Source organism: Panthera onca, chromosome B3, assembly GCF_046562875.1.
Source record: "Panthera onca isolate mPanOnc1 chromosome B3, mPanOnc1 haplotype 2, whole genome shotgun sequence".
Taxonomy (NCBI): domain Eukaryota; kingdom Metazoa; phylum Chordata; class Mammalia; order Carnivora; family Felidae; genus Panthera; species Panthera onca.
In genome coordinates, this window is record NC_138344.1 from 461,782 (window position 1) to 478,609 (window position 16,828).

General features: G+C 54.4%; 1 protein-coding gene and 1 long non-coding RNA gene across 4 annotated transcripts; one reads left to right on the top strand and one right to left on the bottom strand.

Annotated features, from left to right (window-relative positions):
* Window positions 1-227: 227 nt before the first annotated feature.
* On the bottom strand, window positions 228-14,176 carry IDH3A (isocitrate dehydrogenase (NAD(+)) 3 catalytic subunit alpha). 3 transcript variants are annotated; one of them, XM_060617477.3, is made up of 11 exons: window positions 14,072-14,176; window positions 10,619-10,657; window positions 8,421-8,504; window positions 7,121-7,235; window positions 5,819-6,006; window positions 5,236-5,369; window positions 4,418-4,520; window positions 4,256-4,320; window positions 2,664-2,748; window positions 2,064-2,216; window positions 228-1,547 (listed from the first exon to the last, which is right to left on the bottom strand). In XM_060617477.3, exons 1-11 carry the CDS (start codon window positions 14,096-14,098, stop codon window positions 1,464-1,466), a joined length of 1,077 nt encoding a protein of 358 aa, XP_060473460.1. In that variant the 5' UTR covers window positions 14,099-14,176; the 3' UTR covers window positions 228-1,463. The 3 variants fall into 3 exon arrangements, with proteins under 3 accessions (XP_060473460.1, XP_060473459.1, XP_060473461.1); XM_060617476.3 differs by having other exon boundaries at window positions 10,595-10,657; window positions 14,072-14,175; XM_060617478.3 differs by lacking the exons at window positions 10,619-10,657; window positions 14,072-14,176 and adding an exon at window positions 9,036-10,566.
* Window positions 14,177-14,206: 30 nt separating this feature from the next.
* On the top strand, window positions 14,207-16,493 carry LOC144616753 (uncharacterized). The gene is made up of 2 exons (XR_013556499.1): window positions 14,207-14,874; window positions 15,562-16,493. It is a non-coding gene; the product is annotated as an uncharacterized LOC144616753 (long non-coding RNA).
* The last annotated feature ends 335 nt before the right edge of the window (window positions 16,494-16,828 follow it).

Consider the following 16,828-nt stretch of genomic DNA (forward strand, 5'->3'; position numbering starts at 1 on the left):
GTTGAGCGGGCGGGACTAGTCCCGAGAGTCGTGGGTGTTTAACCCGGGGGACAGCGTGCCACAGGCGTGAGACCATCGGGCAGGACGGCACCCGGGGGGGCTTTGTGAGAACGCACCGGCTTGTGCCGGAGTGTCACCGCCATCCCAGCCCTTCACCCCAAATGCCTGGAGCCGAAATGGCCTCTGGCGTATCGCCAGGAAACAGGTGGAGAAAGGGTACACTCCAGGCAGTTCTGGAATTCTTTATTAGGGCGAACCCGAGGGTCACTGGTAATTAGCACAATGCAACAGAAAAGAGGAAGCTGCGGCTTAAACAAAGTAAAAGACACCTAAGGCTCGGGTCTGGTTACAAGCCTAAAAAAGCACCCAGTCGGTGAGATTTGCTAAGAAACCCCTGTGATCTGGGTGCTCTCTGCGAAGCCCCCGGGCCTGCAGTGCCACACGAAGGGCAGTCTGTTCATGAAAATAGCGACTGCGTGTCTGCCGTAAAGGACAACGTGCTCGGCGGGGGGGGGGGGGGAGGGAGGGCAGGGTCACAGCTGCGCCCAACCCCCACTGCGGGCTCCTCTCTCACCAGCGCTGGGGTGGGTGGCACTGATTCGGTGCTTTGGGGAAGGGGAGGGGCAGCCACTGAGATAGGAAAGTAACGGCCAGCGGCCCCAGTTAACTGGGGGCCGAAATATTCGTGGTCAGGCCTTCAGGTCGCTCTGGGCCGAGCGAGGCTCACGCCACAGGCTCCCGTGGCCGACTCAGCGCCTCGCACATCCAGTGAAAGGAAATCCCCTCCGCGCCATTAAAGCTCCCGCCAAGAAGGGTACATCTGGATAAACCGAATCATCCACACAGACGCACGTGCGTCTTGCTATCCCACACTCTACCTACGTCTACATCTCGTATGGATTTCTTGGATTTGAGCTCTTTATTCATACTAATTCACGTGAGAATGTACCTACGTGTCTACTTCCCACAGCACTAAGAGATATGCCGCATTCACTGGTGGGTGGTGGCCTGAACTTCCCGGAACCCTCTCCTGTGGCCGCGTAGCTTTATGAGAATGTCCTCTTGTGCTATCCTGCCAATATGCCAACTTATTCCTATTATGTTTTTCATAAACCAAGGAAAACAGGGTTTTCTTTAAAAAGTTAGATGTTTTCTCTTATTAATCCTGTATCGTATTTACAGCTGAGGAAAAACCGTTTTAACTGAAGTGTAAAATGATTAACGTGGCCAATGATACAGCCCACTGAGAGCTTACAGAAGACGCGCACCGGACAGACACGTCATCGATAAAACGGGCCCTCAGGAAAAGTCCTCGGGGAGCAGGCCTAGCGCGTCCCCGCACCCTCCACGGAGATCTGGTTGAGAAAAGGCCGGATCTAGAAATGTACCGTCGGGAAAGAAGCAAACCGCACGCGTGCGTGACGTGGTGCGCGTGACGGACGCGGGCTCCACGCGCAGGAGCTTCAATCCAAATCTCGAACTCGACGGCAGATTTCCTCCGTGAAGTCTGAGCACTTGGCGTTGCCTCCTAGATCTTTCGTTAAGCTCTGAGAAAAGAACGGCCAAGATAAGAATGGATCCACACCCGAAACAAAGGCAGGACGCTTTTCGGAGAGCCCCCAGGGAGACGTGGGCCCAGCCAATCTGGCTCCCGCTGGAGAGGGAGGCCCCCACCCCGGAGGACCAAGGCCCAGCTCAGCGCTCAGGGCGCCCTGAGGAGGACACAACAGGGTCTCGACAAGAGGAGGCAGGGAGGCTTTCCAAAACGTCCCCTCTATCCCAACAGAGCACGTGGGAAAACACTTGGTTCCGTTGGGGAGGAAACGCTGTCTAGAAAAATGAGCCGACTTGACCCAGATCGTACACTGACCACGGGACCCGAGGCCTAACTGACCGTGGGTGGCTCCCAGGCCACGGCTCTTCTGCCCGGGCGTCTCCGCGTCAGCACTCCCCGACCCTTCCCCGACCTGACACGCGGCTCCCCCCACGGAAAACGCACAGGCAGCGGACGCAACGCCGGGGGACGCGTCTGACACGGCCCAAGCACGGGCGACCGCCGATACCTTCCCATCCTTAATTGTGGCAAAACACGCAGCCTCGACCCTGGCGGCGTGGTCGGAGAGTCCCATGTGGCGCAGCATCATCACGGCGCTGAGCAGGAGGGCCGTGGGGTTGGCCATGTCCTTGCCCGCGATGTCCGGGGCGGTGCCGTGAACCTGCCCATGGGAATGGAAGCAGAGTCAGGGGGGGGCCCCCGCAGACAGCACTCCCCTGGGGACGCGGGGCCCGGCCACCTTTCCTCACCGACGAGGGGCATCGCTGAATGGCCACCGTGCCCTTCAGCAGACGCGGGTCTGAGAAGGCAAGTGTCAGAAAAAGAAAGAGCCAAAGTAAGGGGGAGAAAGTGCAAACGTAGGGACTAACCACCATGCCCAACTTTCGGGAAGATGCTCTGAGGGAGGACGCCCAATAAATAACACGGACACAAAATAAAGAGGGAAGTGAATGAATAAACCAGGCTCACATGACAAACCTACACAAAGCATCGGTTTCTTTCGACACCAGGGAAAACCCAGCACTTGGAACCTATCTACACGGCCAACCCGCCAGGGGCTCCCGGGCTGTTCGGGTGAGTCCCGCCTCAGGCCTCACCAGGGTCTTACCGACTCGAAGATGGCGACCCCGTTGGCTCCAATGTTGCCACTTGGTGTCACGCCAAGACCGCCAATCAATCCCGCGCACAGGTCACTGGGGGCGGAAAAGCATTTTGAGGGTGTTCTGAAAAGTGAAGCTTCTCACCCAGCACCCGGACTTTGGTTTTTAACTACCACCCTCCACCAAAGGGCACGGGGTTCCTCGGAGAAATGGCCAATCCCGGACCGCAGTGAGAAGGTCCAGGATAAGCCCGCGGCATCCTGCTGCGCCGGAAAGCAAATGGTGGGCCGCGTCCAGAGGCCACAGCTCACAGGGACCCGCAGCGGCCAGGGTGGGGTGACCCGAGCACCAATACGATGACGGCTGTGGTGGTCCCGCCCACGGTGACGTCCATGCGTCCAAACGGAGAAGTACGTACGCAAAGAAACAAGCTTATGCGCACGACGCCAACCAAAAGGCCCTTTCTCCTGCTTACCCTCTTCCACCAAATGCTGCACTCACATCACGAGCGAGACTCAGGGGGAAACAAACGTGGTATTTTTCAAAGACAGACCACCGCTGCTGTACCTCCAGCCCCTCCTGCAGGACCCACTTGGAGGGGCGCCCAGTCGTTGGGGCTGGACGCTTTGGGGGTCTAAATCGAGGCTTCCCGAAACTTCCAGCTAGTTACTTAAGGTTCTCTGAGCCTCGGCTGCCTTATTTATAAATGGAGGCAAAATCTATTCTATGGAATTGTCAGGATTAAATGATATAATGGGATAAAAGAACTCAGCAATGACTTTTAGTCAAAAGTTAGTTGTTGTCCCTCTAGGTTTAGCACTTCTGTGAGAAATGTGTTGAAACTCCTAAGGCCCAAGTGAAGGAGCTAGAAACGTAGGGCTGGGGGCGCCTGGGTGGCGCAGTCGGTTAAGCGTCCGACTTCAGCCAGGTCACGATCTCGCGGTCCGTGAGTTCGAGCCCCGCGTCGGGCTCTGGGCTGATGGCTCGGAGCCTGGAGCCTGTTTCCGATTCTGTGTCTCCCTCTCTCTCTGCCCCTCCCCGGTTCATGCTCTGTCTCTCTCTGTCCCAAAAATAAATAAAAAAAAAGTTGGAAAAAAAAAAAAATTAAAAAAAAAAAAGAAACATAGGACTGATGGCCAACTTTGTGGGGGGGGCGGGCAGCGAGGGCAGCCGGGGAACGATAACGTCGGTGTGGTCAACCGTCAGCACCTGGGGGCTGTGGGTGCCGGCACACAGGAAGTCCCTGTACCTTCCGGCAACCTTTCTGTAAGTCTGAAATTGTGTCAAGTGTCACAAAAATTCTGAGCAAATGACCACTCACTAGGTGGCTATACATGACAACACACTGAAATCACTCAACCGATAAAACATCTCAAAACGGGAAAGGGGACTAATCATTAGGGAACAACAGCCCAGAGCCGATTTGGCAAAGAAACGAATGACCCACCCAATGTGTAATCGCTGACACGGCCGCCTGAGTCACGAGGACCCGTATAACACACGCTGTGGTTCATGACACCTGACCGAAACTCTGTAAGCCACGTTTACTTTAGGACATTTATAAATAAACTACAGGCCGAAAAGGTGTAGTCGGACTCACCTGAGGATGTCTCCATACAAATTCGGCATAACGAGAACGTCAAACTGGGACGGGTCTTGGACCATCTGCGAGGAATGCGTCGGTGTGTTTAGCGATCAAAGCCACGGCCCGCGCGCGGGACGCACCGCAGGAGGCAGCAGGCAAGGAAGCGGGTGTACTTACGTTCAGACACACCGTATCAAGGTACATCTCGTTAAACTTAATATCTTTACAGTTTTCAGCAACTTCCCTGCATTTTTGCAGGAAAAGCCCATCTGACATCCGCCTGCATTTAATTAAATAAAAACTGTTGAAGGAAAGACTTGCAGAAAGAAAAGGATCAGATCAAAGAAGGTCAACAAACATTAGTTCCAGAAGCCCAGATGTCCGATTTCAATTACAGTAAAATTGTTTTTCAGGCAGTTAATAAGACACAAACTGAAAATGTCTGGGGATGTTTCCGGAAGCACAAAAGGATACAAATATAAAATAGTTTGGTCATAATAAAGACTATTATTTTTTAATAGTCTTGTCTAGCAAGAATTAAGAAATGTGTATCAATAAAGTGTTACAATTGCTTTAAAAGACTAACTCGTCGGATCATTTAGTTGGTTTTACTACCGTACATGCATGCTCAACACCTCCCCGTGCGCCCTGGGGAAACTGCTTCTGCGCACACCCGCCTGGCCTTAAACGGAGTGGGGGAGGGGCTCGCCCGTGAGGGGAAGCCGAGGGAAGCCCCGGGCGCTCGGTCACCGCAGAAACGCTCCCGATTCTGCCTGGACATCAGCGCCCCTGCCCTGTGACTCGCAGCCTCGGCGGAACAGCCACAGCGTCTGGGGGTCCCGTCTCCAGCGTCTCTGACAATTCTCAGGCCCGCCTTATACCCCGGATCCTGAGCTCCTGCCCCCCAATCTGCTCCACAACCGGGAGAAGGAAGGAGAGCCGGGTCACCGCTCCCTGCACACAGCGAGCGGGGCTCTGCCCGGCCCCGGACTCACATGATGTTGGCCTTGTGCACGGCGGTGACGTTGCTGCGGTGATTGTTGCGGGCGTACGCAAAGGCGAACTCGGCGATGCGCCGGCTGGCCTCCTCGGTGATGAGCTTGATACTCTGCACAACCCCATCCACGATCTGAGGGAGAGGGGGTCTTGCCTCACCGGAACGGCCGCGCTAGGCCGCTGGCAGCGAGGGGGCACCACCACTGGGGGCGTGCTCACACAGTGCCAGCTGCCACGGCTCGCGTCGCGCACGTGGGGTGTCGCCGGGGCCAATAACAACGACCCCGGCCCTACGAGGTAGGTAGAATAAGGCCCACTGCACAGATGAGGAAGACAGGTGCAGAGATGGCCCCGGGCCCCAGGACCCGCCTGTGAAGCTGAGGATTGTAACCTGAAACAGAGGACACCCCCCGCCCCCCCTCCTGCTGCCAGGCAAGGCGGGGCCAAGGCAACCGCCCTCGCCTCCTGGGGGTCAAGGTGAGCCGTCTCTGCCAGGTGTTCTCAACAACTGGGGGTCTGAACAACTGTCCCAAGAGCACAGAGAGCAACCCCAGTAAGAATTTAAGTGTGGAAGGAACATACCACATGCTCAATGCCACTGTATTCTCCTTCTGTGTTCTCTCGGATGGTGACAATGTTTACGTCGGTGTAAGGGGTTTTATAGCCCTCGATGGACACACACGGCCGCACGTTTGCATAAAGGTCAAAGGTCTTACGCAGCAATAAGTTCATAGATGGGTGACCAGCTGCTATTGGGGTCTTTAAAGGGCCTGTGATAAAGAAGAGAACCCACATGACAAGAGGGTACATTCGGGGGTGTTTCTTCTTTTTGTTCTTTTTTTTTTTTTTTTTTTAAGAATTTACTTCCAAGTAATCTCCACACGGAACACGGGGCCCGGACCCACAACCCTGAGATCAAGAGTCGCACGCTCCACGAACCGAGCCAGCGGGCACACTTGCTTCCTTCTAAACACAAGTACCTCACGATTACTGGAAATTCCAGTTTTCCTTTGTTTTACTTTTCGGTCACAGCTCAGCTAGGGTCCTTCCTTCGGGGGAGAAGTAGCCGTGCGGTCGGTCTAACGTGCGTGCCCACGAACAAAGGGGCACTTTCACAACGAGCAAGGGTCACCCGCTAACTCCCCCGGGCTACTCCGGAGAAGGCATCTGTCTCTAGCTTTACCCTCTACTCCGGTGAAGGAGGAAGATCCGCACGGAAGCTTCCGGGAACATCGCTGTGCGCCCGCTGGTGGAGGACCAGGCTCCAGTGTGTGACCCTCGCCACCACCCGGGAGGTGACATCGCCCTTGCTGTCGGTTAAAAGTGAGCAGGAAAACCACAACCAAGAGAAAGAAACTTGCCGGGGCCTCCCGGCGGTCAGTGGCAGACAAGAGATCGCAACTTGGATCTGTCTGGACTGAATGCCTGGGCCGAACGGGCGTCTGGCACACGCCAGTGTTTTGAACCATGACCTGAAGCGCATGCTACTTAGAATAGCACCGAAAACATGCGAAGTGTGCACGAGATAAATCCAGGTGCAGATAAACACATACTTCCATTTGGCACTGGCCAGTAACACCTTCGTGTTTTTCCTGGGGAGAAATACGTCCCCGGATGAAAACCACGGCCTGTCACTGTAAGTTGCTTCGTGTGGTGACAACAGAACGTGGAGAAGGCGTCACTACGACGCGCGCCTGAAACCAGTATCACGTTGTGTCGGCTGTGCTCCGGCAAAAAATTTTTGAAAGAGGAAGTAATAAGTAAATTGCTTCAAAAAGGGTGGCTTCACTTGAACACGGTCAGGCCGTATATCGCTTACATGCACAAACTTTCAAAAACGTAACCGCTGTAGCAGAAAGCCACAGTCGCCATCGGATCCAGTACCTTTCAAGCCCATCTTGTTCTTATCCATGGACTCTTTGGCTTCTGGAGGGATCATCCACTTTCCTCCGGGTCCCTGGATGGCGGTGACATTCCGCTCCTCCCACTGAATGGGCGCCTAGAGGCGGCACAGAGCACAGGAAGCTGCAGAGTGGGACTCACACGACACTGGTTACAAACTGCTTCACCTGCCGGTGCAGCCGGTGGAAACGTACAATAAAGGTCCGGAAAGTTCCTGACACGCGGAAAGAGAGGTCATTCTCCGCGCTGCCCTGTCCGGTCCACACCTCACTGACACCTGCCCACTTATGTGTTTTCACTACTCTTAACGCGGCTAAAATTAGAATATCGCAAGGAGCCGAGAAACATGGTCCACGGAAACACGACACGGTCCCGACACACGGACGAACCTAGCGGTCCTTGTGCTGAGTGAAGGAAGCCAACAGAAGACGGCATGAGATTCTATTCCTGCGAAATGTCCAGAAGAGGTACATGTAGGGACAGAAAGTAGCCGGGTAGCCTCCTGGGGCCGGCCGTGGGAGGGGAGGGGGCGGACGGTGGGGGAGGGCAGTGACTGCTAATGAGCCCAGGGTTTCTTTTGGGTGGTGACGGTGCTCTAAAGTTAGACACGGCCCTGGGCTCGTGTGCGCCTCGCCACTGGCTTGGACCACACACAGCAAATGGGGGAACTGTGCAGTTCCTTGGGGACTCCGCCACCAGGCGAGCTCCATCTCCTCTGTGGGGGGCGTGCTTCGGGGAGCAGGGTATGGACGGTTCAGACCTGCCCCCGTCCTCCCCCTGCACGTGACGGCACCTGGCAGCTGTAACTGCCCTAACTGAGCATCGTGTCAAATAAAGCCCAACGTCCCCTACCCCCGAACGAAAGCATTTTAAAATATCTACCTGTGCGGAAGGCTGGGCTGCTAGAATAATCACACCTCATGCTGGATGGTGACACCACATCAGAAATTTGTTTTCATCTCTGAAAATCTCCTACACAGTGTTTTGCAAAATTGGTTCTATTCTTCTCGGCGGGAGGGCACATACTGAGGAGACAGGTGACCTGGCAGGGCTCAGGGACCCACGCGCACGGCCGCTCGACACCGGCCTCTTGGCGGACGGCGGAGCCGGCGCACGGGCTTGCCGTCCCCAGCACGAATGCTGCTGACGTCGGTGTTGTGGCGATGGCCGCACGCCTTCCCGCGTCGCCAGATGGGACGGCTGATCCCGAGGCCACGGACTCCGGCCGGCTAAGACAAGTTTTCTGCGAGCATTAGCAAAGGTCGTTTTCAAGCGCGCTTACCTTGGCAGCATCAAAAATCTTCATAACGGCCGCCGAGATCTCTGGGCCGATGCCATCCCCGGGAATTAAAGTTACCGTCTGAACCTGAGTGGAAGAGACCGCCAGAGAAGACAGGAAGAATCAATTTTTGGCGGTCTGGAAAAGAGTATCCCCGACAAAGAAATCGGCTTACGGGGGCCGGGGGGGTGTCTCAAGAAGACCCAAAGGCCCTCAAGAAAATAGGGGTGCCTCCCAAGAGCTCACCGGAACGGAGGCAAGAGTCAAGAGACTCAATTCTACTCTTTACCTGAGTTCGGAGGCTTTAAAAAAACTGAGGTGATGCTCTAGAGAAAACAAAAATAAATCACAGAGTAGACCTCCTAATTCGTATTTTTTTTTCCAGACAAGCTACAAAGAGCCCAATTAATTCAAGTCTGTGAAAGCAGAGAGAACAAAAATTTCAACCATGTTCTCTCGCTGAAATTCAGAGAGTTTCTCAGGAAGGCAACCGCTCTCCTCTCCACTGGGATCCTGGAAAGTTAGGTTTCTCACACAGTTTGCTCAGTCTTAAAAACACTTCAGACACATTTCCAGAACACTGCTGGGGTCTGTTTCGGAACTCAGAGAAAATCAGACTTCCAGTCACAAGGGGATCCCCGCTTCTCTGAGCTCCTCTGTGAAGCCGGCTCCTCGAGGACAAATGTCACCTAACTGAGCTCAGCGCTTGTCTGTCACCTGTAAGAACAGCACACGTGCTCATACCGGCAAAGTCTGAGTTAGACGCAGAGGGACACGAGTGTCTATAATGTGACACCAATGGTTTATTTCAAAGGCTTCAAACAGTCAAGCCAGCATTTCAAACACAGAAACAAAAACGCGTAAAGGGAAATGATGACAGGATTTCAACGAGTTAAGGTAATATTCAGACCCTCTCTCCCTGTTTGGAGACCCTACATGTCATTAGGCGGGGCCTTTCTCTTGCCTGGGGGTCTGGCCCGGGCGACGGTCCCCGGTCTGTTCCAGGTCTAGTCGTCTGTGCCACCTTGTTTCAAATCACTGATTCGAGTTTCCCTGCTCTTTTGCCTCCCACCGCAACTCACTGAGCGCGTGGACCGTTTCTCAATTTTTCTGTGTTACTGAAGAAATCTTCTAAAAACTTAGTTCCTCTTCTTGTTTCTTTCAAATATAAACCCCTCCCCACCAGGCTAATATTTTTTACACGTGGACGGCCTGAAAATAAATAATAGCAGAGAGCAATGATCTTCTCACTAGCTTTCAGAAAACGTTTGAAATGCCAGCTTGGCTGTCCGTGAGCTAGGAGTGCAAGCCTCATTCTGTGTCTTTTGCACACGCAGAGCCAAAAGAACCTTCTGGCTTCTTGTTCCTGTTCTCCCAACATGTAATAGTAAGTGTCACCAGGCCACCAGAAGAAATCTGCGTCTCTTCCACGGACCAGAGAGCGACCGGAGCGAAAAGGTACGAGGACCTAATGAACCCTCACAGAGCAAGACGTGATATGGGAGTACAGGAATTGTGAAATCCAAATCAGATTCTGTAGCAAGGGGTAAAATAAAACCAAATAGGAACTCACTGACCCACAGTCTTAGAAGGCTCTAAAAACGTGGTATCAGCCTTTAAAGCGCCGAGTTCTAACGCCGGGGATTCTAAAAGCGGCAGGTTTAATGAGAAATAGATGATCCACTAACACGATCCTCTCTGAAGGCCGAGGAGGGGAGCGTGAGCCCACGGGGCTCACAGATGTGTGAGCTGCTCCTCGTTAGTGGGCCATCTACCGTGTTCAGGGAAGCCCACAAAATAAAGATGCAAAGCAGGTTTTGAAGCTTCTCAACAATTTTCTCTCAACTTGCACTAGTTTTGGAAAAAAACCTGTCTTACAAAAATGAGACTGTGAAATAAAGTAACAGGTTCAAGGGCCATTTCAATTTTTAACAAGACTCCTTTAAGATACTAACGTGACAGGCTTACGAAGCCAGCTGTGATGTCATTCTTTTAAATGTGCAAGTGACCTGATGCATTCGTGCGTGCGAGCCAGTGATTTAAATATCCGGGAGACGTATGGCAAATTTTCCTTAATTTGAAGTAAACAGAGACAAGAGACTGTATGATAAACATGTTAGAGCATCTTTCTTGAGAAACTTCTAAAAGGAAAAAACGAAAGATGTAATCGTACTCACACCACCAGCGAACCCTCGGGTCACCTGTTTCTGGTTGTGCAGCGCCCCCAGCAGCCGAGAGACCTACGCCAACATCAACAAAGAAACGTCACTCACAGAACTAAACCACTCGAAGCGAGAGGCACAGCCCAGGCCATTTCCGAGGGCTGACAATGTTACAAGTTTGCACGCACGTATTCAGGAACTTCTGAGGAGTAGTTTTCTCATGTATTAGCTCAATGTGACAAGCTACCTCCGATCTGAAAAGCTAACTGTTCAGTTTACCTTCGCTTTGAAAATTTAAGTACTGAATACTTTCAACGTGGATTTGATGCATATGAGTTGTCAAAAAGTGTTCAAGGTGGACTGAGACCATATACCTTTTTAACTCAAACACTGCATTTTTCTCAGATGATCTGGAAGGTTTTATGTCAACATTCTCGACTACTGCTTCAAGGTGGGGGTACCACATAATCGTATCACTAATTTTAGAGCTGGAGGAGTCCTTAAAAACTCCAGAGCCCAGACACTCATCACACAGGTGGAGACATTGGTGTCTAAAGGGTCAGGATTTGCCTAAGGCCACAGAGTGACCAGAGACCAGAATTCAGGTCTCCTGACTCCCAGTCCAGTGCTCCTTTAATTACACATTATGCCTATTCTTCTCCCAGGAATATTTAGTATTTACTCTTTATAATAACAAAAAATCTAACAAAGTTGACTTGATACTTGGGTCATACAGAATGAAGCTTTTAAATAAGTTACTTATTTTTTCTCACAACACAGGTAACATGGTCATTACTGTTAATTGCCGGGAAAGGGACACAAAAAAAGAAAAGTCACCTACCAACGCCACTAGCCCAAGATGGTACCACTGGTGTACTGTTTTCCACTTAACACTATTAGACACCAGGAACAGAAACTTTTTTTTTTAATTTTTTTTTTTTTAACATTTATTTATTTTTGAGACAGAGAGAGACAGAGCGTGAACAGGGGAGGGGCATAGAGAGAGGGAGACACAAAATCCGAAACAGGCTCCAGGCTCTGAGCTGTCAGCACAGAGCCTGACGCGGGGCTTGAACTCACAGACCGCGAGATCATGACCTGAGCCGAAGTCGGACGCTTAACCGACTGAGCCACCCAGGCGCCCCAGGAACAGAAACTTTAAAAGGTCATTTTGAGCTTTAATAACTCAGTCACTGAACACTGGGACAAAGTCCTACTACGTTAGCATAAACAGAATACAATCAAAGAAATTGAGTACATCAACCAAAGCTACCAAAAGCCGTTAGAAGTTTTCGAGGTAACTTTTTTTCACGCTGGATACATAAGTGAAGACACATCTGTTACGTCCTGTCTTAGTGTTTCCTTTTGGGGTCACTTCCCAGGAGGCCCGAACCTTTGCTGTGATACTGGCATCTACTAACGAGATGCCAACCAACAGCCAAGAAGGTATGAACGAGCGGTATTCTCCCACCCGGCGTCCACGGTCATCTGCCTGCTCTGAAAATACAAGATGGGGCCAGATCCAAAGAGCACTCGATGCCAAAACCACTGGCAAAAACGTTAATCCTGGAACATGATTCACCCGCGGACAGATGGCTGCTGGAAGACAGATCTGCCCGAGTGCTTCCCCTCCCCACCCCTCCCCACCCCAGAAAGAGGGGAAGGACATCCATCCGGAACAGGCCCCGTCTCCGTGACCAAGACCCAGTTTCAGATGTGAATCCACAAGCACCTTGGGATTCCCAGGGCCCAGGGCAGCTGGGGGCTCACAGTAGGTGCTCAATGAATATTTTTTGGAAAAACAAAAGCCTGCTTCAATCACCTCTCTGTCGGCCAAGTTCTCACCCCGCAAACGCCTCTAATACTTGCAACCAGTCCGGTCGGCGTCTGTCACCTGTCCTATGTGATCTTAGAATAAGGCAGGATTCGTCCAAGTCATTAAAATGACCCAGAACTCTAAGCAAGATGTTTTTCGAGCACGTTTCGAGCATGTTTTCGAGCTGGCTTGTACTTTACAATCTACGTGCATATATGTTAGTTTCTACAGAACCTGGAGAGAGAGGTGTCAGTGGCCCTTTGCAGATAAGGAGCCTGAGGCCGGGACCTCCGGTCCTTCTCCTGTCACAGCCCCTCACCTCCTGTCACCTTCCTGCCCAACTCAGACACACAAATACAGTGCGGGGCGCACGGCTGGTACTCTCTCAGTAAGTGTCTGCTGCAGGGAACTGGCTTGTTGTAATCAGAGCATGTTAGAACCAGAAAGGTCTTTAGAAACCTAGTATTTTCTCTAAATCGAGGCTTTTTTAGGAAAAAAAAAAACAATTTAAGTTGAAATCACTTTTTTCAAATAAAGCCTTCAATGGAACCCCAATAAAGGAACTGCTCTGATTGAAGCCGCCACTAGCTCAGCGTCTCCCACGTCCCGGGGCGTCGGTCCAACCCCCAAGGGAAGAACCGGGCCGCACAGAGGTCAAAGGCCTCACAGCCAGTCGACGTCAGAGGGGGACATCTTCTTTCACGCTGGGCCCCACACTCTGGGCAAAGCGCACTTACCGCACATCCCTCACCAGGTGGGCTGCTCAGTCCACCGTCTGAAGGCGTGGTGAACCCACCAAACAGGAATCAGGTGGTAAGTGGGGCGACAGGGGCACGAAAGCCACTCCACCTTCTGGAGCAAGTGTGGCCTAACAGTCACCGTCACACACAAGCCCAGGTCTGAAGAGGCTAACCAAGCAGATCCGCCGTCTGCTCGCGAGGGCAAGCTGAAAGCTTCAGATCTGTGTGCTGCTGCTTTCACACCATTTAACCTCCACAACTCGGGGAGCAAGCATAGGTGTTTCACAGATGGGTGCACACACGACCAGGGGCGTTAAGTCATCTGCTCAAGGTCATACAGCCAATCAGCAGCACGGCCCGAATTCGAACCTAAGACTCTGGTGTAGGCGGCGGGGAACGAGGCAGCGAGGCCCCTGGGGCCGCCCGCAGCTCCGACACCGACTCCCGCGTGACCTTGAGCGGCAGCATCCGCAGACGCAGGCTGGCTCCGCCGGGGAACCGGGGAACTGCGGGGAGCCCCTGAAGCCCCTCCCGGCTCCGGCTCCGGCCCCGAGCTGCCAAGGGCACCACAGCTCTCGAGGTCGCGGCTTTCTCCCCAACATCAGCGGCGGGGGGCTCGGACGGGGACTCCCGCGTGCAGGGGCCCCGCGCCCTCCGAAGGGAGCACCGCATGCTCCCGCGAGCCCCGCGCCCACACCCCGGCCCCGCCGGCCGCGCTCGAGCCTCCCCGGGCTCGATGCCAGGCCCAGCCCGGCCCCGGCGCGGCGCTCGCGGGGGCACCCGGGCCCAGCCGTGACCTTGGCCGGCCCCGCCTCAGGTGCGACCGTCCGGGCTCAAGGCTGCCCGCACCGTCCACGCCGGCCGAGGCCCCGGCGCCCGCACCGTTCCCGCCCGGCCCGCCGCCCGCCGCCGCACACCGGCCCGCCCGGCGCTCACCTTGGAGATCCACGCGGGACCAGCCATCGCGACCCTCCTCGCGCCGCGACGACAGCAGCGGCAGCAGTGCGCAACCGCGCAATACGGCCCGGGGCCCCGCCCCCGAGTGACCACGCCCCCCCCCGGTCCCCGTCCCGCCCCCTGCCGGCTCCGCTGGCCAATCGCCTGGCTGACCTCGCAGTGACGCGCGGAGGGGCGACCCGGAAGCCACCCAACGCGCGTCTCCAGGAAGGCCCCACCCTCTCCTCGCGGCCGCCGGCGTCGGAATCCGTTGGAGCTCTGCGCCTCCGACTGCCGGCGTCCGGGTCTGGTGGGGGGTGGGCTCCCTGCTGCGGGCGCCCGCGCCTCCCCGAGACTCGCAGGCTCAGGCTACGGCTTCTCTCGCGGAGTTTGCAGTCTCGCGCAGGTAGATGGGACGGCTCACTCGTTCCACAAATGCTTATTGTGTGCCGGCTTCATCGACGCGTAACCCACGGATCCGGGGGTCCGATGGTCTGTAGTGAGCGCAGACGGTTGCACGGCCGCCGCCGCGGTCCTGTCCAACGCGCGGGTGTTGCGGGCCTGCGCTCAGCCCGCCCGCGCGCTTCGGGCCTCGCGGGGACGCGCCGGGAAGCGGCGGCGCCAGGAGGTCCGCGAGGCGAACCCGGGGACCCGGCTCCAGCCCATCATGCCGGAACCGGCCCCTCTTGGCCGCCCTCGCCTCACTTTGCGGGGGGCCGCGGCCGGGGTCACTTACACGAGACCTCCCCTCCCTGCCCTGCCAGGGCTCAGTCCGGAGGGGAGCCGCCCCCGCGCCCAGAGAGGTGATGAATCGGGGCGGGGGGCGGGAATGACGCCAAAGGCCTCGGGGATAAAATAATCTGCAGCTACGTCTGTGGCCTGGTCAGGGCAGAGGGATTTCGCCAACCTCCCGCCGGCCCTTCCTGTCCTCTGACCTGGCAGTCCTGCCCTGAAGAGTTCACAGACCCTCGCCTCCATCCCCACCCTGCCCTGCCCCCCCCCCCCCCCCCCCCCCCCCCCCCCGCTCAGGTGCGACCTGACCACCCTTCCTCCCCACAGTCCGCCCTCAAGCACAGCTGCATCCAGGGACCAGCCTGGCTCCCCAACCCCTGGCTCCCCCTCGCAGTCACCACTCACCGCTATTTTCAGCCATAGTGTCCCGCCACTCCTTCCAGCCCCACTGTCCTGGAGCACCAGCCAAGTAGGACTGCTGGCCAGCCCCCAAATGCTTCCCATGGTTTACTTGCCCCATGCTCATGTCATTCTGACTGTCCGACTGCCCTTTTGCCCCCGTTTCCACCTGCTGAAATTCCAGCCACTTGTTAAGACAGCTCGGATGTTGGTTCCTTTGGGAAGCACCCACTACCTGCCCACCTATCCCTCTCCCTACTCAGGACCCCCATCCCCCACCCCAGCGCCAACACTTGGTTCCCACCTCCCCGCTCCTGGGGACCTTATGGCATTCTCTCCTGCTACGTGTCTTTGAGAAGATCTTCCTCAAGCCCAGAGAGGATCTCTCATGGCTTTGCTTCTGGAACAGAAAACAGCACATCCAGCTGCTCAGTGACTTTGAGACAAAGATTGAAGGACTTTCTCCAGTCCATATCCAATCTTCACATCAACCCCATGAGGAAACCGAGGCACAGCGAGTAGCAGTGATGGCGGCATTACACTGGGACGCCTGATTACTGAGACAGTTCTCCTAACTGCTAAGTTTCTGTGAGGGGCCATGCAGTTCAACAACGGCTTCCCAAGAGAAGTCCTATCAGGTGCTGGGTGAGGACGAGTAATGAATACGCCCAGGCCTACCCTCCAAGTCTAGTGAGGGAGAAACACAGAAATTCAGTGACAGGTGCTTGAAGGGGTTTGGACCGGGTGGGGCTGGCTGGGGAAGATCCCGTCCTGGAGATGGTGTTTAAAGCAGTCCTTGAGGAGGTAAGATGTCAGCAGCCTGAGATGGGGTCCGAACGGACCGGTGCCAGCAAAGACTTGGAGGCAGGAAAGCGTTGAATCCTCACAAGCTTAGGTTCTCAGACTGAAACAGCCCTCAGAGGTCGCCCGGTGCAGCCCCCATGGCAAGGTGCTCCCTGCTTCCCGAGCAGCTGGAGAGACGTCATCTGGGAGCCCCTCCCTCGATGGGCCACAGGTTCCAGAACTGCTCATAGACGTTCTGGCATTCCTCCAACATGCAGGCCAGTGTCCCCTGGACAAGCCCCTTTGTCCTGTGCTGGCATTTGGGAGCGCCCAGACGTGCCATCAGCAAGGCATGTTGGGACCAAGGTATGCTTGCCACTCAGGAGAAGGATCTGGAAGGTGTGTCCTTGTTTGTGACTACAGCACTACCCCGTCCAGGGGTGCTGTACTCTACAAAATGGTTTTAATCAAGGTGGTGACCTTTAAATTAATAAATCAGCAAAATACATTATATTTATTCACATGCTAAATGCTTCTTTTTGCTTTTTTACAAAAGGAACACAAATGTTTTTCAGTAGAGTTTCCCTAATTTATTTTCCTAAATATTAGAACTTTAGTAAATAAATGGGCAAGGGACCCGAACAATCCTTTCACAGCCAAAGAAACCAAGAAACTTTTAACCAGCCTTAACCATAATCAAGTACATGCAAAATTTTTAAAAGTTAGAAACTTCTTTGGCCCTTTTATTAGAAAGTATGGATAAAATGCTCATGTCCTCTACGGTCTAATTGGTGGTGAAACGGCTACACTCTGAGTTCTGGCTGGCTCCCAAATACTGTACTG